Genomic DNA, 23,289 nt, shown 5'->3' on the forward strand with positions numbered 1-23,289 from the left:
AAACAGTCTCATTTCCCCGACACCATCATTTGGCACTTTTTTTTTTTTTTTTTTTTTTTTAAATACATGATGTTAAACATGAGTTTATTTTTTCCATCAACTTATTTGCTGGAACAATGCTGGATAATTCAACTGACTGACAATGGTTTCAGAAGATGAACTTCACTGACAACGAAGCCGCTAAACCATTGCATGAAAAATGGTTTATTTGGTACTTTATAAGTAGTTTGTCTAAGAAATAAATACAAAACTATGAGGTTCATAATGAAACCTTTTCTGTTCATGTATTAATTGTGTAACTTACAGTCAGTACTGCTATCTGATGTAGCCCTTCTGGCTTTCTTTGTTTGTGGTGAAGAATATTCATCCATGTCTTTTTTTTCCTTCTCCTGTTTAACCATTTCAGAAAGAAACATTATTCAGTGCACACACCGACACACACATCATATTGTAAGACATTCACTGAGCATTCTCAAAAAGTCTCAGTCAGTAAATGTAATAATCTTTAATATATATATTTTTTTCATTCATCACCAGTGTTATACATCAGTAGAATAACATCTGACTGTTTCCCAGGGTACAGGACTACATCTTCATCTGATACTGTTTACTCAGTTCACTGTGAACTTCTGAACTATGAAACAAAATTAAATGAAATACATACCTTAACTTTTCTCTATCTCAAAACTGCTCAGGTTTATACACTTCTCAGTTCCACTATATACACAGAATACTTTCAGCTATTATAATAAACAGAAGTTGTCCTGGTGGATCTGAGCTCTCTGACTGGTCTGGTTTTACTTTCACTCAACAATAGATGGTGGATCCTGTTTTAAAATGCAAAACCATTTAGTCTTATATGTACAAACACATAGTGTATGATGTATGTAATATTTACTTTCACTCAACAATGGATGGTGGATCCTCTTTTAAAATGCAAAACCATTTAGTCTTATATGTACAAACACATAGTGTATGATGTATGAAACATTTAGGCCCACTGGAAGGCCTAAAATATAAAATGTAATGTCAAAGGGTGTCTAACAAAATGATTTTGTGTTAAAGGTGATAAAAAGGTGATGACACCTAGAAGAGCTTTTTATGGGTGTTGCAAAAAATGCATAAAGTCATAAAGTCAAACGTCACCAGCTTTGATCAATCTGATTAGCTGATTTATTACTCTAATATACAATTTGTACTAGAAAATAACAACACAAATACATATGCAATGAGGAAAAAGCACAAACAGAAGAAAACACAAAAGAAGTTTGTTTGAAATCTTTGCAAATTTATTAAAAATAAAAAACAAAAAAAGCACATGAAAAGCACACGAAAAACATTTACACAACTTTACTTACAAATCGAAAAAAGAGATGCAGTGTCTTCCATTCTGGCCAATTCATACATTACTGAATAGATGAGGTGAGAACTTATTCAGTCTTTGATACACGAGAGATGATCAGTGGTGCTGCGTTTTTACCTCCATCATTCAAACAAGGACTGAAGTATGGATAGCGTTTCTCAGTGAAAGACTGACCAGTGAAAGAGTAGATATGAGACCTGGCCTCAACGTCATAAAAGGAGACCAGACCCTCATCATAATCCACAAACACGCCCACCTTCTGGGGTTTCTCTCTCAGGGAGAGGGAGATACAGGGATCATCACGAGCAGTATACTCATTCCCCTTCCTCAGAATCACAGTCCAGAATCCATCCTGAGGTTTAAATGTCTCAATTTTCCCCTTCCTGTTAACAGACTCTCTGACCACTCCTAAACTCCACATGGTCTTCCTGCTGACCTGCACCTCATAGTAAAACCTCCCTGAGGAGAAACCCTGATTTCGCAGGACAATTGGATGATAAGTGAATCTTTTCAGGGTGTCTGGGAGATTCTGCTTTGTGTCTCCACACGTCACTTGTTTTCCATCATCAGACAGGATGAGATAGAGATGAGCTGTATCAGGATCCAGAGTCACATCCACTGAGAGAAACACACAGTATGTGATGAGTATGCAGATAAATAATAATAATTAATAATCTAGTATATCACAATAATTATCATTTTATAAGCAGATCTGTGGAATATTAAAATATATGTATTGGGCATAAATAATGGAAATGTGTGCTTGGGTAAAGGCTTTTACATTTCATAAGTACGTGATAGATTTATCAGCTAAAGAAATGCAGCAACAAACTTCCCAACATAGAAAATTATATAGAGTATTATGTTTAGTGCATTAGTGCATGGAGGTAATAGGAAGATGTACTAAAGATACTAATTAAATAATGGGGAGAACTTTAAAATATATATTTTTAAATAATATATATAATATATAGGAAACAGAAACTGCAGTGTACCTGCATACTGCTGAATCCTCTTGAGTTCTGTGGAGACTAATTACAACACAACAGGACATTTATTATATTAAATATGCTTTTAATGTAAACTTGGAATTAGAAAGCTACAACAAAGCTACAAAAATCATTAACACAAATTTACTTTCATTCATCGATCAATAAACCAAGAAACTAATCAATAACTTTCATACTGTCTCTAACAAAATAATTCCCTTGTTACAGAAATCAAAAACAGAAATCAAAAACACACAACTGTTTATCTTCTAAATTTGAATTCATTTACATTCTTTATAAGAATATTTAACACTGATGTTGGTGTCTCTCACCTTCCTCTCTCCACTCTCCTCCTCTAATGGAATAACGTTGTGATTCTTGTGGTCTGTCACAGTACAGAACCAACACACACACTTCTGATCGTCTCTACAGAACATCTCCAGAGGTCTCTCATGCTCCTGGCAAATGTATTTCTCCAGGTTCTCCACTGCATTTATTACTTTGTGTTTCTTATATTTTTGAACATTATTATGTAGATCTAAATGAGATGAACAGAGAGTCACACCACAATCCAGACAGGATTTCAAGGCCTCCTGCTTCACATCAGTGCAGAAGTCACAAAGAACCGGAGACTTATCTGAGACTGTTTTCTTCTTGAAGTGATCTGCAACCTCTCTCAGTGTTATATTAATCTTGATTTCAGGTCTCTTGGTGAATTTCTCTTTGCAATATGGACAATAATAATGTTTACGCATATCCCAGCTTTGTGTGAGGCAGCTGTTGCAGAAGCTGTGTCCACATGGAGTGGTGACGGGATCAGTGAACACTTCCAGACAGATAGAACACTGTAACTGCTCTTCAGTCAGGAGGCTGCTGGATTCACCTGCAACTGGTGGATAGATTAAGATTTTTTATTTTTTTTAAACAAAGTATTAATTTAGACTAGTAAAACAAAAATCATTACCTTTTGCCTTTTAGTCACACATAGTTCACACAAAGTGTTGGAGTTCAAATGTATTTTATAGGTTAGAGAAAATTTGATCTTGATCATATTTGTTTGACAAAAGTCTCTTCTACAAAATATGAGGTGTGTATTAGAAGTGTGTGTCAGGACTGGGATCCTGTGGGGCAACAAAAATTCATGGGAGCAGGCAGTTTTTACGTTTGGACTCCCTTTGGATTAAATGTCTATTTATTTATATTGTGAGAAACAGAACCAACTAAGTTCATTAGGAAATCTCATAAGCATGTACAAACATAAATATCTACAAAAGAGGTTAGGTTTGGCCAAACGGAGCAGGAAGGAACTGATTAGGATTGTAGTGACAAATGACCACTTAGAGGTGTTGTAGAGTTCTTTCCTTCGTGTGAGATCTGAACAAGACACGCTTCTAGTCTAGTACTGCTTTTATCCACTTTATTTATTGCAAAACTCGTACATGTCAGTTTAAACTCGCAGTTCCAATGCACACACACATACAGTAATCCCACCAGCTTGCTTCCACCTGCACCTGTCCTGACACGGTCAAAAATTGTTGTGCTTTCCTCCATTACACACCTGCCTTCTCTTACTCTCTGGCTACCTATATACTAATTAGACGCACGCTGCACCCAATGTTAAGCAATGAAATTACAACAGACACTGAATACAACATAATGGCTCTTATAAGGATTTTATATCTATCTATCTATCTATCTATCTATCTATCTATCTATCTATATATATATATATATATATATATATATATATATATATATATATATATATATAAACAAACAAACGTCTAGTACAAGACACCATCCCATCAGAGCACAGTGTTTTCTTCTTAACCATGTTTATGAAAACCATTTAATTTAATAATCAGAAATCTGCTTTAACTAGCTTGAAGTGAATTGAAGTCTTTAAGGTTTATCTGGGATTCACATTAGGGTTTCTGAAGTCATCACTGATTTAGAAACTGATATATAGTTAAATTCACATCTGTTCAAGTATAAACTGTGTAACTTACATTGTACAGGTTCTCCCATGCTGTTCCTTCTGCCTTGTCTTAGTTGTGATGATAAAGATTCATCCATGTCCTCTTTCCTTCTCCTTTTTAACATTCTTTTAATAGACAAAAGAACACTTTTAAATATTTCATTAATCTTAACTATCAAGTTTGTTTATTGAGCACGAAATTTAATTTCTCACTTTTTTCCCTTGGTACAGAAATACATCTTTATCTGACACCGCTACTCAGTTCGGTTTAATAAACCAAAATCCTGGCCCAACTCCTGAACTATGAAAAAACATTAAAGTACATTCCTTTTACTTTTCTCTTTATCAAGGCTCGTCCTGTTTATTCTCTTCTCTGATCCTCTGGATCCGTAGTAATTAAATTCTGCACTTGTTTTAAAAAGACGTCTTCCTGGTCTATGTGAGCTTTCAGACTGGTCTGATTCCACTTTTACTTGTACACCAGTATAGGCGGTGACTCATTTTAACACACAAAAGCTCTCATGTACCAACACGTTAGTAAATCTGTATGGACTAATGACTATTATTAATGAAACACTTGTTGTTTTATCCAGGTGAATATTCTGATTGATGAAATATAAAAAACAAAGAGTTGAAAAATACCAGCAGAGTGATTTTGCCTTTAGAGAAAAAGGTGGTGAAGCTTATAAAAGTGTTTATAACTTTATTACTGGCAGGTTCTTCAGGTGACTGAATTCGTATGTGGGTTTTAATCACTTTACTCAATTACTTTGGGTTCTCCTCTTGCGGCACTTTTCAATTCATCATTAAAACGGCAGTATGTGACTTTGTGTTTTTGTAAAACATTGGTAGGGAGTCAAACTCAGGAAAATGTGTGTGTACAATTTTCATTAGTCTACAGGAGTTTACTGTTCTGGTCATCACAACCCACAATTATCAAAGATATATTTCTGATGAAGTTCTTATAGATATTAGTCTGTTTGACTTTAATCCAAATCTCAGTAAAACTGTACACGTTATAATAATGAGCCTAATATTTGAGTGGTCGGATTATTGGCTGGACGGCATCTGTGAAGTTTATTTGACAGTTAATATGGTCCCTGTCAAGATAGATAGATCACTTTATTAATTCCAGAGGGAAATTCACACTTCAGAAGGTTTGAGAACCCCTGCTATAGAGATCAAATTCATCTGTTTGTGCATTTGGTCACACTTTACAACTAAATCATTTGAAACAGTTCTGGCAATTTATCGAGATAATATTATTACTGCTACACTGCTGTTGTTGTCCTTTGTTGTTTCTCTATTCATTATTTTGTTTGTCTATTTCCTGTGTTGTTTATCTATATTTCTCTTAAAATCTTCCTAAATACTCCGAGCAGTGCCCACAAGCAAAATCCAGTGAGAATAATTAAATTATGGAATAAACCGCAGCAGAGACTTTACATACTGACACGCTATGTAGGCGGAGATAGAAGCAGGTATGCAGATATAACAATAATCCAAAAGGGTTAAGGCAAAATCCGTGGTCGATAAACAGGCAGGGGTCAGGCGATCAGGCAAACAGACAAAACTAGGCAAGGCAGAAAATCGAGGTCGAGAACAAAAACAATGGTCAAAGTCACTTTGGCAAAACATGATGATAAGGCTTGGAGAACGGCAGAGAACAAATCAACTGAACGTTTACTTTGCGAAGTCTTAATGTTTTCAAAGTCTCTTATATACTGTGTTGTGAGTGTGTGTGAGATTGGGTGCAGGTGTGTGTCGTTAGAACTCCGGAGAAAGCGAGCGCGTGCGTGTGTGGGAAGTGTAGTCCTCAGCGGCCATGTTTGTAGTTAGCGGTGCCTCCTGGGAAACTGAGTTACTGGTTATCTGTGATATAACACAAACTGTGTGAAAGATTTTTATTCAGATTTAAGTGACGAAAAAATCAACAGTAAATCATAAAATACCATCAATTCATACAATATAAAGCACACTAAAGTTTTATACACCACCCACACCACAATTATACAGTTAAACAAGACAGATGCTGCATTATATTGAAAACCCTAAAATGGAGGACAGAGGTGACAGAACATTAACATATAAAACAACTAGCTGAAAAAACTACTGGTCAAATATGTTGACTAGCTATTTCTTTAAAAATTAATAATTTATATAAGATAGGTTATCAGAGTCTACTAAAAAATTTTCCTTTTAGCTAAGCAAGCTTGGTAGCCTAAGTAAATTAGCTCACTAGTCTTGTTACCCTTGAACAGAAAATACAAGAATTAGCTGGCTGATCTATTTACCAACTAAATTATATCAGCTAAATTATATCAGCTACATTTATATAAAACAAATAAACAAACAAAAAAAAACAACCAATAATAATAATAATTGTTGACCAGAATTCAAGCATGAAGAGTGTCAATGTTGTGTGTGTCACGAATCGTGACGGAGCAGAGATAGGACGGATGCAAGTGCCGGATGAACAGTTGTTTATTAGAAAGAGAGACAGGCAGACAAATCCAAAACGTGATCCAAAACGTAATCCACAAACATGCAAGAGGTCAGGCGATTGGCAAACAGGCATACACGGGGCAAGGCAGGAATCTAGGCAGATAAACAAAACAAGAAACGAACTATGACGAGGGACTGGAAGCGGATAATCCAGCGCGAACTATCTCTAAACATGGACCGTGACTATGACTATGATCCAAACTAAACTAACTCTAAACATGGACCGTGACTATGAATACGCTACGAACTAAACTAACTCTAAAGTATTAATAATCTTCCGCGCTGTGTGCTGGGAGGCGCGCGGTATATATGCAGACATAATCAGCGTCTAAACTGCTAGCAGCTGAGAGCAATACAGACCCACGTGAAATCCCAGCCAATGATAGAACAGGGAGGAGACATGACAGAAACATAAACAAAACACACGTGTCCAGATGTCACTACGGTCAACAACGGAAAAGCAGGTGCTCGCACATTCGCGCTTAGAGCACGCTGCTTCAAGGGGAATCGTGACAGAACCCCCCCCCAAAGGCACTCCTCCTGGAGTGCCATGAGTCATCCCATTTAATTGGTGGACCCGGCCCCCTGGACTGAATGTCCCAGGCAGAGCCAGGAAACTGCACGGTGTTCTTGGCGGCGCAGGGAAGCGGAGCGACGTCCTCGGCGTAGCAGGGAAGCAGAGCGACATCCAAAGCCGGGCAGGCAGGATGAGCAAAGTCCTCGGCGGAGCATGAAGGCAGAGCGACAACCGCAGCAGGGCAGGCGGGCTGAGCGAAGTCCTCGGTGGAGCATGAAGGCAGAGCGACGTCCTCAGTGGAGTATGAAGGCAGAGCGCCGACCAAAGCAGGGCAGGCAGACTGAGCGAAGTCCTCGGCGGAGCATGAAGGCAGAGCGACCTCCACAGCCGGGCAGGCAGGCTGAGCAAAGTCCTCGGCGGATCATGAAAGCAGAGCGACGACCCCAGCTGAACTGGAAGGCAGAGCGAAGTCCCCTGTAAGGCCAGGGAGAGGAACGTGGGTCTCCGTGCGGCCAGGGAGAGGAGCGTGGGTCTCCTCGAAGCAGTAGGGGGGAACAACGTTTGCCATGGAGCCGGAAGGCTGAGCGACGACCTCAGCTGAACAGGGGGGCTGAGCGACGACCTCAGCTGAACAGGGGGGCTGAGCGACGACCACAGCTGAACAGGCGGGCTGAGCGACGACCACAGCTGAACAGGCGGGCTGAGCGACGACCTCAGCTGAACAGGCGGGCTGAGCGACGACCTCAGCTGAACAGGCGGGCTGAGCGACGTCCTCAGCTGAACAGGTGGGCTGAGCGACGTCCTCAGCTGAACAGGGAGGCTGAGGCTCTGAGGTCACCAGGTGAACCTTGGGCATGGGCGGAGCTTGGCTGGCCGTGTCAGCAGACTGGGGCGCGGGCGGAGCTTGGCTGGCCGTGTCAGCAGACTGGGGCGCGGGCGGAGCTTGGCTGGCCGTGTCAGCAGACTGGGGCGCGGGCGGAGCTTGGCTGGCCGTGTCAGCAGACTGGGGCGCGGGCGGAGCTTGGCTGGCCGTGTCAGCAGACTGGGGCGCGGGCGGAGCTTGGCTGGCCGTGTCAGCAGACTGGGGCGCGGGCGGAGCTTGGCTGGGCGTGTCAGCAGACTTGGGCGCGGGCGGAACTTGGCTGGGCGTGTCAGCAGACTGGGGCGCGGGCGGAACTTGGCTGGGCGTGTCAGCAGACTGGGGCGCGAGCAGAGCTTGGTCAACTGGATCAGCAGGCTTGAACGTGAGCTCAGGAACATGAGACTTGACTTGGACCTCAGGGACGTGAGGCTTGACTTGGACCTCAGGGACGTGAGGCTTGACTTGGACTTCAGAGCCTGGAGGCTTGACTTGGACTTCAGAGACTGGGGGCTTGACTTGGACCTCAGAGACTGGGGGCTTGACTTGGACCTCAGAGACTGGGGGCTTGACATGGACCTCAGAGACTGGGGGCTTGACTTGGATCTCAGGGACTGGAGACTTGACTTGGATTTCAGAGTTGAGCACTGCATGAAGTTGCCTGTAGTAGTAGGTAAACGGCAGGGCAGGTTCACCTGCCAGACTTACCCCCCTATTTTTGATTTTATTAAAAATAACTCTTACTTGTATATGTTGTGGCAACAGGCCGGCGGCCGGCACACAGGAAACAAAGATCGCTCCTCCCACGACTGCACAGTGGCGCGGAAGAGACAGCGCCGCTTCAGCGCAACCAAATGTTTTTGACGGCCACAGAGCACAATGGCGGCGGGGTGCGGCCGCCGACACACCCACGGCTCGTGAATGGTGCACCGTGCGGAAGAATTCCACCATCCAGCAAGCGAGGGGAGAGTATAAAAGGGCGATGTTATAGCCATTTTGTTGTGGAGTTGGAATTTGGGGCTGTTTTTGATCTGTTTCTTTGAGATTGTGTTGTGTTGTGTTGTGTTGTGTTGTTGTGTTGTGTTGTGTTGTGTTGTGTTGTGTTGTGTTGTGTTGTGTTGTGTGAGGTTTGGTGGTGCGTTTGTTCCTGGGTCACGTGTGGTGTGGGAGGTGCATGTAACGTGGGTTAACCTTCCAACAGGCACAGATGGAAATGGAGAGCTGGGAAGCACACCTGGTTTTGACCACGTTCTTGCACGCCAATTCACAAGTCATTTTACGTTAAATTCAATAGTAAGGTTTCATTTCAACAAGTTTTCATTCATTATTTGTTTTTGTTAAGAAAAATAAAGGACTTTTTATCTACGGCATGCGAGAGAGTGCGTTAATCCAACCCTGGTTCCCCCGTTTCCCCCGTTTCCCCCTGCATCGAACAAATCGCCGACACAGGCGATATTCCACTCGCAGGAGAGAGAAGTATTTCCGAGTATGTGTGTTTATGTGAGTTTGCCGATGAGTGCATGTCTGCTAACCGCTGTTGTGTGTTTTTTTTTCTGGTTTCAGGCGACTCCGACGCGAGTGACGGCTCCGCCCCCCTTGGCTGTAACCGCCGACGGCTGAGACCCTCACCGCCCGATCGCACCTCAACCCACACACACACGCACCCGCACTCCCCTCACCGATAGTCTTAAATAAAGATCACTCTACACATAATACTGAAACGGCCTCCTGTGTGTCTGTGCTCCACCCACCGCTGGCTAAATTCCCTAAACTGTATAATATAGGAAACAGAAACTGCAGTATACATGCATACTGTTGAATCTTCTTCAGTTCTGTGGAGACTAATTACAACACAACAGGACATATATTAAATATGCTTTTAATGTAGACTTGGCATTAGAAAGCTATGCATATATTATATATTTATGCAGAAATATAAAAATTCACAAACTCTTAAGCACCACTGTATGTCCAGTTAGGCTCACAAATGCGAAATCCAAATGATCAGCTCACAATCGAATAATTATTGATGAGTTTCTGGGATTTTATATACAGATTACACTGCCAAGTTTAAACAGCTTATTTATTTCAGTTACACACATCAATTTAATGAACTAAACTGGCCTACAGTATAAGTTGGTTCTGTTGGTTCTTCTTTAAACGCTGTGTAACTCCTTAGTGGTCGGCAGTAAATGATAAGTGACTGATCTGGTATGTCTCAATCTGCAATGAGCCGTCTACTCTCTAATGTGCTGCATGCCATCATCAGGCTTCTTCCTGAATACATCAGGTTTCCTTCCAACTCTACTTTTCCAACATGACATCAGGGAGGTCACATTGCTGTATGAGAAGCCGAAATGTGTGAGAGGCTGAAGAGAGCATCAGTGTGAGAAATTTCTGGCCAGTAGTCCCTGCATTAAACATAGCTATAAGTCGGGGCTTATTGAAAACTATTACAACATTCTGGTGGCGTTCATGTGTATTCACATCGTAATTATGATAGTTCCGACAGGCAGAAAAATATGCCATCACGCTATCAAACAAATGTTTACCAGATCATCAAGATGAATTGTCCTGCTCCTGTTGAAATCACATAAGAATCTATGAGGTTTCTGATTACCCACAATCCCACCCATTTACAAATGCTATATAAATTACAGATATAAACTTCACAGAATGTAGTTTTTTGGTAAAATGACATTAAGGCTACTTTCACACTTGGCTTTCTTTCCCCTCAGTCCTAGCTAGTATTAGCCAACTAATTAACCTAGATGTTGGTGTCTAGATTAGATTTATTATTATCAGTAATGCAGTTGAAATGCAGATGCAACAGTTAAAGGGGAATGTTAAATCCCATACCAGTTTATGAGTTTACCCAGAATTACACACGTTGTTCATTTTAGTTACAGCAACGTTGGAATTTTTTCAGCTCAGCATGTTGTAAATCTCCTCATATTCACTCATTAACAAGACTCATTTTTTCAATATTATCTACGGATAATATGTCATATGATTACACAAAAAATGTTTTGGCAGTTGAGAAAAAAAAACGCAAAGTGTGAAAGCAGCGTCATTATTGTTGGCTGATGTTAACTCGGGTTTTTCTGGATTCTTTGCAGGAGATGAAGACCTTTAGGGTGCTGATACTGTTTAGGGTCTGTGAGGCCACCTACAGCAAATAACCAGCTGAAAAAGAAGGCATTGCATTTTGGAACAAATCTCACACACACACTTCTTCTTCTTAGCATTATTCCTGTGCTATGGCAGGGTCCACTTAGATTTGATTTGGCACAGGTTTTGTGCCGAATGCCCGTCATGATGCCACCCTTCCATTTTTTATCCGGGCCTGGGACCGGCACTGAATACAACCCCAGTGGCTGGGGTTCCCTGCCGGGCATTGAACCTGGGCCACGGTGGTGAGAGCTTGGGATCCTTAACTGCTGGACCACCAGAGAACATACAAATCTCACACACACTGCTAACCAGAAAATATTGTACATTTATTTATGTAGCAGGCACTTTTTATCCAAAATGGGATAGAAACTAATCCGAGCACTGAGCTTGGTCTTGCTAATCAGATTTTAAAACAAACATTTGCTTATTAGAAAGAATGTTATGTACTTCTGCACAGTTTATTCTTTCAGCTCTCTGTGAGCTTTTTCTTTTATGGAATTTGTATGTGATTTGGACTTTACAGGTGATTGGCATTCATCAACATACGCAGGTGAGTATGAAGAAAGTCAGTGTTAATAAAGCAGAAATGTTTTCTTCAGTTTGTCCTACGAAAAACATTTACACAACTTTACTTACAATTTGACAAAAGAGACACAATGTCTTCCATTCTGGTCATTTCATACATTACTGAATAGATGAGGTGAGAACTTATTCAGTCTTTGATACACGAGAGATTATCAGTGGTGCTGACATTTTACTTCCAGTTTCAAAAGGACAGAAGTATGGATAGAGTTTCTCAGTGAAAGACTGACCAGTGAAAGAGTAGATATGAGACATGGCCTCAACATCATAAAAGGAGACCAGACCCTCATCATAATCCACAAACACGCCCACCTTCTGGGGCTTCTTTCTCAGGTAGAGGGAGATACTGGTATCATCATAAGCCTTATACTCATTCCCCTTCCTCAGTGCCACAGTCCAGAATCCATCCCGAGGTGTAAGTGTAATCTTCCCCTTCCTGTTAACAGACCCTCTGGCCACTCCTAAATCCCACGCAGTCTTCCCGCTGACCTGCACCTCATAGTAAAACCTCCCTGAGGAGAAACCCTGATTTCCCAAGACAATTGGATGCTTAGTGAATCTTTTTGGGGTGTCTGGGAGATTCTGCTTTGTGTCTCCATACATCACTTGTTTTCCATCATCAAACAGGATGAGATGAGGAGAAGCTGTATCAGGATCCAGAGTCACATCCACTGAGAGAAACACACAGTATGTGATGGGTTTGCAGATAAATAATAATAATTAATAATCTAGTATATCACAATAATTATCATTTTTATAAGCAGATCTGTGGAATATTAAAATATATGTATTGGGCATAAATAATGGAAATGTGTGCTTGGGTAAAGGCTTTTACATTTCATAAATACGTGATAGATTTATCAGCTAAAGAAATGCAGCAACAAACTTCCCAACATAGAAAATTATATAGAGTATTATGTTTAGTACATTAGTGCATGGAGGTAATAGGAAGATGTACTGAAGATACTAATTAAATAATGGGGAGAACTTTAAAATATATATTTTTAAATAATATATATATAATATAGGAAACAGAAACTGCAGTGTACCTGCATACTGCTGAATCCTCTTCAGTTCTGTGGGGACTAATTACAACACAACAGGACATTTATTTAATTAAATATGCTTTTAATGTAAACTTGGAATTAGAAAGCTACAACAAAGCTCTAAAAATCATTAACACAAATTTACTTTCATTCATCGATCAATAAACCAAGAAACTAATCAATAACTTTTCATACAGTCTCTAACAAAATAATTCCCTTGTTACAGACTTCTCAGTTTCTCACCTTTTTCCTTCAGCTTCTTATTCAGAGTTACACTGAGTTTCTCATTCAGAGTTACACTGAGTTTCTCATTCAGAGTCTTCTGAAGCTGAGACAGAGTCGTCCTCAGAGCTTCCACACTCAGTTCCATGTTAATCCTGATCTCAGTCCAGTTCTTGGTGTGTGGAGCGATGCACAGTGACGGATATATCTACAGTAGAACAGGAGAGAGGAGAAATCCCTCAGCTGATGTTCTGTGATGTTCTGCATTGTGGTTGAGTGATTGAGAGAGGAACACTGACCTGTAGGAGGTGGAGATGATCGTCAGTGTGTGAGAGCTGCTCCAGCTCAGTGTCTCTCCTCTTTAGCTCATCGATTTCCTGTTCCAGCTCTTTAATGAGTCCTTCAGCCTGCTTCTCTGCTGCTTTCTGCTTCCTCTCCATCACCTCCAGCAGCTCAGCCTGACTCCTCTCAATGGAGCGAATCAGAGCGGAGAAGACTTCAATACTGTCTGATTTCTCTTTCTCTGTGTTTCTCTAAAGAAAGAACAACATCTCAATCTTTAAATTACAGTGAAGATGTGCACTTCCTTACATTCTACAAAACTAAAGTACAAAATGCAGCAGATATGAACTACATCATGTTTGACCCACTTTGCTGAGCTCTACTGAGTGATTAATCTCCTGGATCTTCTTCAGTCGCTCCTGGATCATCTGCGGCAGCTCCGTCTGTGTTTTCCCCAGCTGACTCTGTGCACAGAAATCAAAAACACACAACCGTTTATCTTCTAAATTTGAATTCATTTACATTCTTCAGAAGAATATTTAACACTGATGTTGGTGTCTCTCACCTTCCTCTCTCCACTCTCCTCCTCTAATAGAATAACATTGTGATTCTTGTGGTCTGTCACAGTACAGAACTGACACACACACTTCTGATCGTCTCTACAGAACATCTCCAGAGGTCTCTCATGCTTCTGGCAAATGTATTTCTCCAGGTTCTCCACTGCATTTATTAGTTTGTGTTTCTTATATTTTTGAACATTATTATGAAGATCTAAATGAGATGAACAGAGAGCCACACCACAATCCAGACAGGATTTCAAGGCCTTCTGCTTCACACCAGTGCAGAAGTCACAAAGAACCTGAGACTTATCCAAGACTTTTTTCTTGAGTTCAGGTCTCTTGGTGAATTTCTCTGTGCAATATGGACAATAATAATGTTTACGCATATCCCAGCTTTGTGTGAGGCAGCTGTTGCAGAAGCTGTGTCCACATGGAGTGGTGACGGGATCAGTGAACACATCCAGACAGATGGAACACTGTAACTGCTCTTCAGTCAGGAGGCTGCTGGATTCACCTGCAACTGGTGGATATAAATGAAAAATGTTGTAAAACAAATACTAAGTAACATTTGGCTTCCCCATCACTCCAGGTTCAACCCTTAATTCCCAACCTCCAGGTAAAACCAATATAAATGCAAGCTCAGCTCAGAATTCCTACATGGTAGGTTTAATTCAGAGTTCCTCCAAATTCAGCAAGTGACGTCAAATCAACATGGCCACTCACAGCATCAGCACTGAACAAAGCAGCACTTCTTACCTCAAAATGAGTTATACTGTAATGTATGTAAGTATTAGATTTAGATCATATTCGCTTGTTAAATCGATTACACTGACTCTACAGTTCACTGTTTTAAGAAGGAAAATATTCATCACTCATCACAGTTAACTTTTTTCCCTCTTTGTAGCAAATGCTCCAACTTCCAGCTTCTGAGTTACAGTGCAGTCCCCTCCGAAAGTATTGGAGCAGCAAGGCCAATTCTATTATTTTTGCTATACCTTGAAGACATTTGGGTTTGAGATCAAAAGATGGATATGAGACGATAGATCAGAATCTCAGCTTTCAGTTCCTGATGAACTATTTTCACTGTATAGTGAAAACAATAATGTTGGCCTTGCTGTTCCAATACTTTTGGAGGGGACTGCGAGTCAAATGTAGCACAAAACCAACCGACTGTTCTGACTTTATCGCCTTTGTAGCAAGATAATTAATATTACTGAGCTGTTGAGTCCCTGCTTCTCTCACTCATACAAACACACGCGCACACACACCATTTTGTCTGTCTCTGTTTAGAATGAGATTTTCTAGTCAAATAGCTGGTTGGTGTTTTTCTTCTCTTTATTGTGTTACTTTAGCATTCCGAGAAGCCAAACTATTCAGAGCTAAGCCTTCACAAACAAATACATTGATTATTATTTCACACATTTAAATCAATATTTTAATCAGTTTGACTTTATTTGAAAGTTTGTGATATTAATTTAGTGAAGCACCTACATTGCTCGTATGTACCTCACATTTCTGGTGCTTCCTGTATAAACAGTCTCATTTCCCCGACACCATCATTTGGCACTTTTTTTTTTTTTTTTTTTAAATACATGATGTTAAACATGAGTTTATTTTTTCCATCAACTTATTTGCTGGAACAATGCTGGATAATTCATATCAAGTGACTGACAATGGTTTCAGAAGATGAACTTCACTGACAACGAAGCCGCAAAACTGTTGCAAGAAAAATGGTTTATTTGGTACTTTATAAGTAATTTGTCTAAGAAATAAATACAAAACTATGAGGTTTATAAATGAAACCTTTTCTGTTCATGTATTAATTGTGTAACTTACAGTCAGTACTTCTATCTGATGTAGCCCTCCTGGCTTTCTTTGCTTGTGGTGAACAATATTCATCCATGTCTTTTTTTTTTCCTTCTCCTGTTTAACCATTTCAGAAAGAAACATTATTCAGTGCACACACCGACACACACATCATATTGTAAGACATTCACTGAGCATTCTCAAAAAGTCTCAGTCAGTAAATGTAATAATCTTTAATATATATATTTTTTTCATTCATCACCAGTGTTATACATCAGTAGAATAACATCTGACTGTTTCCCAGGGTACAGGACTACATCTTCATCTGATACTGTTTACTCAGTTCACTGTGAACTTCTGAACTATGAAACAAAATTAAATGAAATACATACCTTAACTTTTCTCTATCTCAAAACTGCTCAGGTTTATACACTTCTCAGTTCCACTATATACACAGAATACTTTCAGCTATTATAATAAACAGAAGTTGTCCTGGTGGATCTGAGCTCTCTGACTGGTCTGGTTTTACTTTCACTCAACAATGGAAGGTGGATCCTGTTTTGAAATGCAAAACCATTTAGTCTTATCTGTACAATCACATAGTGTATGATGTATGTAATATTTACTTTCACTCAACAATGGATGGTGGATCCTGTTTTAAAATGAAAAACCATTTAGTCTTATCTGTACAAACACATAATGTATGATGTATGAAACATTTAGGCCCACTAAACGGCTTAAAATATAAAATATAATGTCAAAGGGTGTCTAACAAAATGATTTTGTGTTAAAGATGATAAAAAGGTGATGACACCTAGAAGAGCTTTTTATGGGTGTTGCAAAAAATGCATGCAGTCATAAAGTCAAACGTCACCAGCTTTGATCAATCTGGTTAGCTGATTTATTACTATAATATACAATTTGTACTAGAAAATAACAACACAAATACATATGCAATGAGGAAAAAGCACAAACAGTGACCTCCCCTTTTAATCTTATTATACTTGCTTAAAGCCCACAAAGAGTTTTTTAATAAATATCTCAATAAAGGACAAACTCATTATGCACACAGTTATTAGATCTGTTTCAAACAATATGAAAGCAACAAAGTTTATTATAAACATTGGAGAAAATGCTTCACACAACAATGAATGCCTCTACATTTATTAAACAAATCTGAGGCAAAGCCTGAAGGAACTATGACGTTGCCATAGCAACTCGCAGTGTTCCCTCAGAGCGATGAGGCGTTGAGGGTGCGTTCAAATTTAGCCAAACACTGCAATGCATTTTGGGTATTCCATGGCCGATTTCATTTCTCCACGACTCATATACATTACTGTATTAAAACAGTGCACTAGATATTCTTCACTATGTTTTCAGACAGCATTATACATTTATATAGTGTATTAAAATCGTGCACTTTACAGTGAGCAGGACGACGTTTCAGACACTGTTAAGGACGAGATAGTTCCAAAGGGAATGTCGGGTGTTGATTTGAGACGCACCCGCGATGAAGAAAAACGAGCAACAAGCTAACGCTAAAGCTAATCAACAACACTGCGTCCATTAATCCGCCGGATTGTCTCTGTATTCTGTCTGATGTGGCGTCTGTTCTTTGTAAGTAACTGATTTGTATTACTTTGTCTCGACAATAAGTATGAAAACGGAACTTTCCAGAAGGTTCCAATGAGTTCTAATTAACTATCAAATCTTAAGTCGATTAAAATATTAACGTTAACGTCAGGGAGCTACTCGCGCGTGCTAGCTAACTCCTTTTGTTTTGTTAGTTTTTGTCAAAATAACTGTTTAACATTTAGCTAACTATATCATTCTAGCGTGGCTGTGTGTGTTATTGTTCTGAGTGAAATTGAATATTTTAAATATAATGCTTTATCTGGCTAGGCTAGGCTAAGCTAAGCTAGGTTTACCAACATTTTCCCCCTTGTTATTGTATCTAGCTTGTTAGCTATGTCGCTACATAACGCCGTTGTATGAATTTATAACATCTTTATGATGCATGTTATTGTACATGTCATTAATATGCTGTATTTCTATCAGTTATCAACAGTGATAGTTTTAAATCGTCGCTTTATTTTAATTCATAATGGCCATTTAGTCACAGCTGTCATTATTTGATTACCTTCGCTTCAGGTATCTTGACAGTTTATTTATATGTAAAAGTTGAAATGTTTTCATGTTAACACGTTCAAATAACCAACAAAGTGGTTTACAGGTTAAATGGCTGTGATATTCTCTTCTCACAGTAAAATGTTTGACACTGTTTATATCCAGCTCTACTACAATAGTGATGTGTCGTTTGCGTATGAGTCGACTCCCTGAATCGGTTCTGAATCTGACTCGCATATGTGAGCTACGTAGCTGTTTCTGTCTGTCCTCCCTTTTTTCCCTTCCTTTAATTTCTTCCCTTCCCTTTCCTGTCTTCCTTACCCTTCCTTTCTATATTTCATATTCATCTCCTCCTTCATTGCTTTATTTTTCTTATTTTTTTCTCTTCCTTCTTTTCTCATCTTTTCCGTTCTCCCCTCCTTCCTTCCTTCCCCCCTCCTTTCTTTCTCGTCCTTTCTTTCTCTCCGTAGTCCTTCCTACATCCCTTTTCTTTCTAACATTGCTTCGTTCCTCCCTTACTTCCTATCTAACATTTCTTTTTCTTCTTTTGCTTCATTCCTTTCTTGCTTCCATTCTCTCTCCCCTTCATTCCTTCCTCTTCTCTCGCCTCCTGTTTATTTCCTCCCTTTCCTTTCTTTTTTTCTTCTCTTCTCTTCCTGTTTCCTTCCTTTCTCTTCCTTCCATTCTTTCCCTTCTTTCCCCCTCTTTCTTTCCGTTCTTCCCTATCTCCCTTTGTCTCCTTTCTTTTCCTTTCTTTTCCTTCCTCCCTTACTTCTTGTCTATCTAACATTTATTTTTTCCCCCCTTTTGCTTCATTCCTTCTCTCTCCTCCTATTTATTTCCTTACTTCCCTTTCTTTTTTCCTTGCTTTCTCTTCCTGTTTCCCCCTCTCCTCCCTTTAGTCCTTCTTTTCTATCCTTCCTTCCTTCTTCTTCTTCTTTCTTTTCTCTTCCTTCCATTCTTTCCCTTCCTTCTGCCCGTCTTTCTTTTCGTTCTTCCCTATCTCATTTCTTTTCCTTTCTCTTCCCCTCCCTTCTTTCCTACATCTTTTCCTTCATTCCTGTCTTTTCCCTCCTTTGTCTTCTTTCCTTTCTCTCCCTCCATTTTCCTTCTTTTTTTCCCATTTCCTACCTTGTAACTATCACATATTTAGTTTTAATTCGCTTTATTTTTATGTCCGTTTAGTCACGTTTCTCTCTACACTCGTCTTATCTCGAGTTAACTCAGCGTAGTTAGATTAAAGATGATGTTTTAAATAAAATTGTGTACAGATAACTGTACGAGTTCCCTCTCAGATGAATAACGTTCGAGGTCATGATCGAACAGTGTGACTAGCGTGTGTAGAACATTGCTGTTTTATGCTAACCGCGTTAATGCTTGTATTTGTACAGATGTGGAGTAGAGACCGTGGCGAATGGTGAGGATATAATGCAGAGTTCTCGACATTTCTTTCCATGCACTGAAAGTGAGTGAGAAAAGTCTCTCTGTGTAAACTTTCTATCCAGTTTCAGATTGTTTATTCATTATTTTGAGACAATTTGATGACCAAAGGTTGAAATTTGATTGGTCAGGATGTGTTTGTAGTATATCTAGTATAGTATAGATACAATATCGATATTGTGATGAATTTTATACTATTTTTACCACAATATCATGGATATTCATATCTCTTTAATACTTAAATCTTTGAAATTGTAAAAATCTCCTATTTTCAATGTTAAATAATTTTAGACATAATATTTAGACTCTGCTGTTTTGCTGCACAATTTCTTCCCAAACCTGTATATCGTAATCCAGATCACGTATGGTAGAAATACCTTTTGAAAATATTGTGATGTAACATTTTTGTCATATCGCCCACCTCTGACACACACCTGTTTGTTTGTTTTCCCCTGTCTTCACATGTAGGCTGCACATTTATGGCGTTTGTGAGTGTGAGTGGAGATTTCTGCCAGGCACAGCACCTGGTCATTGTGGATAAGTGAAAAGTCGGCGTGCCACATGAAGATTACGCCACACGTCTACTGTCCTACCTTGTGAGCCCTGGGTTCGAGGCTGTCTTTGCCCAAAGTTCACGCGTATGAGTCGATCTGAGCCAACTGAGGCGCTGACGAGCCAATTTTTTTTTTTTTTTACGCCCTCTCCTCTAGCGCCAAATGATCATCCCTTTTTCTCCTGAATGGGATAAATAGAATTTAAAAAAAGATAATCGGAAAAATAGTCCCCGTCTTTTGTTTTTATTATTTTTCAAATAGTTTTTTAATAGTGGAAATTTAAGCGTGTGTTTTGTTTTTTTAACTTTTGCGCTTTTTTTTAATATACCAAAAGTCATTGAATCACAACGTGCAAATTAAAAAAAATAAAAAAATTCATCAAACCAATATTCACCCACATGTCAAGATGAATCGTCCTGCTCCTGTTGAAATCACCTACGAGTGTATGAGGTTTCTGATTACCCACAATCCCACCAATTCACAACTGCCCAAGTTTACTGAGGTAAGATCCCTCATATATAAACTACACACAACCCAGTTTGGGTCAAATGAGATTAAGGCTGCACTGACACATGGAATCCCCCCCCCCAAAAAACAAAAACACAACAACAAAAACAACCCACTAACAAGTCAGATTTTTCACCACTACTCTGTCCTCCATGTTTGTTTTAATCGCTTGCCTTCATCTTGCAACCTGATCAGGAAGATTTAGGAGATAAAAACCTGACCCGGAGGGTGCTCAGCGTCACAAAACTATCTTTTTCCCTTCATAGTCCTTCCTCCATTTCTTTTCTTACATTGCTTCCTTCCTCTGTTACTTCCTACCTAACATCTCTTTCTTCTTTCGTTTCATTCCTTTTTCTTCTTTCTCCTCCCATTCTTTTCCTTCCCCTCCCCTCCCTTTAGTCCATCTTTCCCTTCATTCCTCCTTCCTTCCTCCTTTCTTTTGTTTCTCTTCCTTCCTCTTAATTTTCCCTCTTTCCTTTCTCCTTTTTGCTCCTTTCTTTTCTGTTCTCTTCCTCTCTCCCTCCCTCCCTCCCCCCCTTCCTTCCTTCCTATACTTTTTTTCTTTCCCTTCATTCCTGTTTTTTCTTTCCTTACTCTTCCTTTTCATTTTCCTTCTTTTCATATATTTCTTACCTAATAAGTCATATATTTAGTTTTGAATCAATGTATTTTATTCTGTTTGTCCATTTAGTCACGGTTTTCTCTCTACACTTGGCTTATCTCGAGTTCCTTCTCAGAGAAATAATGTTAGAGATAATGATAGAACAGTTATCTCTATCACAAAACTATTTAAAAAAATTATTTTGGAAGCTCCACTGTGACCACAAACCCCTCACAGAAGGCAGTGAGCTTTAAAGGACGTTTACATCTAATGTGTTTTTTCAGTTGAGGAAAATTAAAAACCCCAAAAGTGTGAAAGCGGTGAAATTCCAGTCGGCTGATGTTTATTCTTTTCTTTTAGGAGCTGAAGACTTTTGGGGTGCAGACGCTGGTTCGGGTGTGTGAGGCCACCTACGACAAAGCCCCGGTGGAAAAGGAAGGCATTGAAGTTCTGGTAAGAATCTCACACCGCTAAGGTCTATATTAGTAGTAAGGCCTATATTAGTTATCACTTGTGTTATAGCAGCTTTAAAGAATACTGCCCTCACTTTCTTGTGAAGTTAATAATAATTGTTTTTTGTTTTTTTTTAAATAAAGGATTGGCCTTTTGATGACGGCTGTTCCCCCTCTGAACAAATCGTGGACGACTGGTTAAACCTTCTGAAGTGTAAATTTAAAGATGAACCAGGCTGCTGCATCGCAGTGCACTGTGTCGCAGGACTGGGCCGGTGAGTCCTCTCAGACTCCTCAGTATCCACCGTTAAATCTGTATTTACTGTATTTAACGTGCTGATTTAACGACTAGGTCAGACCTGCCAACCTGTATACACGCTTTGTGTAGTACACTAGTACTAATTATCACTCGAGAACGTGACGAAAGAGCAGCCAGAGCCAATCGACAATTAAATCAGTTGTAGTGTCAGTGTTTCGAACTCTCCAATAATAATGGCCCCTGTTGAAGTCCCGCCCCTTTCCGCTCATCTCATAAGAGTAATCTCTCATCTTAATTTCCTTGCTTGACCACTTTGTCTTGGTAAATAGAACATGTATATTTCATTAGAGGTCGACAAATTTTTTATTACCAATACCCATTATTTGCGTGTTTATGTGCCCGATAACCGATATGCAGAACCTATATTTATTTATTTATTGTTTTTGACACAATGGTAACACCACTGAACTGAACAAACAGTTTAGAGGGGTCTGAAAGAATGCAAAAAATAAAGTGCACTGTTAATAAAGGGCTTTTTTTTTTTAAATAAAAGCTTTGATGAGGTAAACAGATTACATGACTCTGTGGGTTTGTCTCCATTTCTTAGTGCCAAGCTGCTTAAACTATATATCAAGCATTTTTGTAACACATCTAATTTGTGCATTGATGGCTGTTATGTTAAATAACACGCAATTCTCAAAACGCCCACATGATGCCGCCATTTATTGCATTTATTACAAAACCGATATCCAATTATGTGTAAATATCAGTAAAACCGATTAGCGGTCGATCTCTATATATCATTAATTAATATGAAATATTGTTCATCAGCGTACGATCAATTTAACTAGCTTTAGACAAGCGTGCAGTTAATATCAGATAACTATGTTTATTAGGGATGCCACCAGGGAAAAAAGAGAAAAAGAAAGTCCGTCGCCATAGAAACCGAGTGTCCATATGTACTGGGTTGTACGGTAAACGTTCTTCTAGGTTTCCAATCAGCTATCAAGTATGCCTTCAACATTGCTGTAATGAAAGCCTGTAGAAACACTGGGCCTTTGTGGATAAGATTGAAGACCCTTGTTTTAAGAAAAGGATTTCAGCCGGAAGTTATGTGGAGAAAAAAAGTGCCAATGAGTCATTTGGGTGCCGAGAGTCGACTCAGAGTCAAATGATCCGACTCACAGAAAAGAGCCACAGTTCGCATTGCTTTTCACTCTAGCAGTATAGCACAACCTTTATCATCACTCGGATGTTATATTTGTCTGCGCAGAGCTCCTGTGTTGGTGGCCATCGCATTAATCGAGTGTGGGATGATGTACGAGGATGCCGTTCAGTTCATTCGACAGTAAGTCACACGTTAGACACTCACGGCTTTCCTGTGATAACGATTCTGCAGTTATCATCCCACTTTTTCACCGGTACGATGTGCGTTAAAGTGTGATCTTCTCGCTTTATTTTAGGAA

General features: G+C 39.6%; 3 protein-coding genes across 4 annotated transcripts in view; 1 reads left to right on the forward strand and 2 right to left on the reverse strand.

Annotated features, from left to right (window-relative positions):
- Positions 1–578: 578 nt before the first annotated feature.
- Positions 579–9,486, reverse strand: LOC128612513 (E3 ubiquitin-protein ligase TRIM39-like). Its single transcript, XM_053632794.1, has 4 exons — positions 9,403–9,486; positions 2,685–2,778; positions 2,359–2,394; positions 579–1,981 (listed from the first exon to the last, which is right to left on the reverse strand). The coding sequence occupies exons 1-4, from the start codon at positions 9,484–9,486 to the stop codon at positions 1,431–1,433; spliced, it is 765 nt and encodes a 254-aa protein (XP_053488769.1). The 3' UTR covers positions 579–1,430.
- Positions 9,487–12,039: 2,553 nt separating this feature from the next.
- Positions 12,040–14,805, reverse strand: LOC128612514 (E3 ubiquitin-protein ligase TRIM39-like). The gene is made up of 9 exons (XM_053632795.1): positions 14,801–14,805; positions 14,717–14,757; positions 14,083–14,591; positions 13,886–13,981; positions 13,535–13,768; positions 13,312–13,443; positions 13,257–13,272; positions 13,017–13,043; positions 12,040–12,638 (listed from the first exon to the last, which is right to left on the reverse strand). Exons 1-9 carry the CDS (start codon positions 14,803–14,805, stop codon positions 12,094–12,096), a joined length of 1,605 nt encoding a protein of 534 aa, XP_053488770.1. The 3' UTR covers positions 12,040–12,093.
- Positions 14,806–17,371: 2,566 nt separating this feature from the next.
- ptp4a2a (protein tyrosine phosphatase 4A2a) overlaps positions 17,372–23,289 on the forward strand; it is a 6,721-nt gene continuing 803 nt past the window's right edge. Inside the window, exons 1-8 of one of the 2 annotated variants that reach the window (XM_053632382.1) lie at positions 17,372–17,500; positions 19,402–19,475; positions 19,919–20,046; positions 20,411–20,506; positions 21,473–21,565; positions 21,709–21,839; positions 23,097–23,171; positions 23,287–23,289. The exon at positions 23,287–23,289 is cut by the window's right edge and continues 803 nt beyond it. In XM_053632382.1, the coding sequence (XP_053488357.1) occupies positions 20,411–20,506; positions 21,473–21,565; positions 21,709–21,839; positions 23,097–23,171; positions 23,287–23,289 (398 nt within the window). In that variant the 5' untranslated portion in view covers positions 17,372–17,500; positions 19,402–19,475; positions 19,919–20,046. Of the gene's footprint in view, positions 17,501–19,401; positions 19,476–19,918; positions 20,507–21,472; positions 21,566–21,708; positions 21,840–23,096; positions 23,172–23,286 lie in introns of both variants that reach the window. The other variant, XM_053632381.1, reaches the window with a different exon arrangement.

This window comes from Ictalurus furcatus, chromosome 9 (genome assembly GCF_023375685.1).
Source record: "Ictalurus furcatus strain D&B chromosome 9, Billie_1.0, whole genome shotgun sequence".
Classification (NCBI taxonomy): Eukaryota; Metazoa; Chordata; class Actinopteri; order Siluriformes; family Ictaluridae; genus Ictalurus; species Ictalurus furcatus.

What these genes read in the sequence shown, in the direction of transcription:
- LOC128612514 (XM_053632795.1), bottom strand. An exon ending in AGGAGAGTGGAGAGAGGAAG is followed by an intron (nt 13,982 to 14,082) that starts GTGAGAGACACC and finishes TTCTGTGCACAG; the next exon opens with AGTCAGCTGGGGAAAACACA. An exon ending in GAGGATTCAGCAGTATGCAG is followed by an intron (nt 12,639 to 13,016) that starts GTACACTGCAGT and finishes TGTTTCTCTCAG; the next exon opens with TGGATGTGACTCTGGATCCT.
- LOC128612513 (XM_053632794.1), bottom strand. Translation starts at nt 9,486, where the DNA reads ATGACTTGTGAATTGGCGTGCAAGAACGTGGTCAAAACCAGGTGTGCT. An exon ending in CCATCTGTGCCTGTTGGAAG is followed by an intron (nt 2,779 to 9,402) that starts GTTAACCCACGT and finishes GATGTTCTGTAG; the next exon opens with AGACGATCAGAAGTGTGTGT. An exon ending in GAGGATTCAGCAGTATGCAG is followed by an intron (nt 1,982 to 2,358) that starts GTACACTGCAGT and finishes TGTTTCTCTCAG; the next exon opens with TGGATGTGACTCTGGATCCT.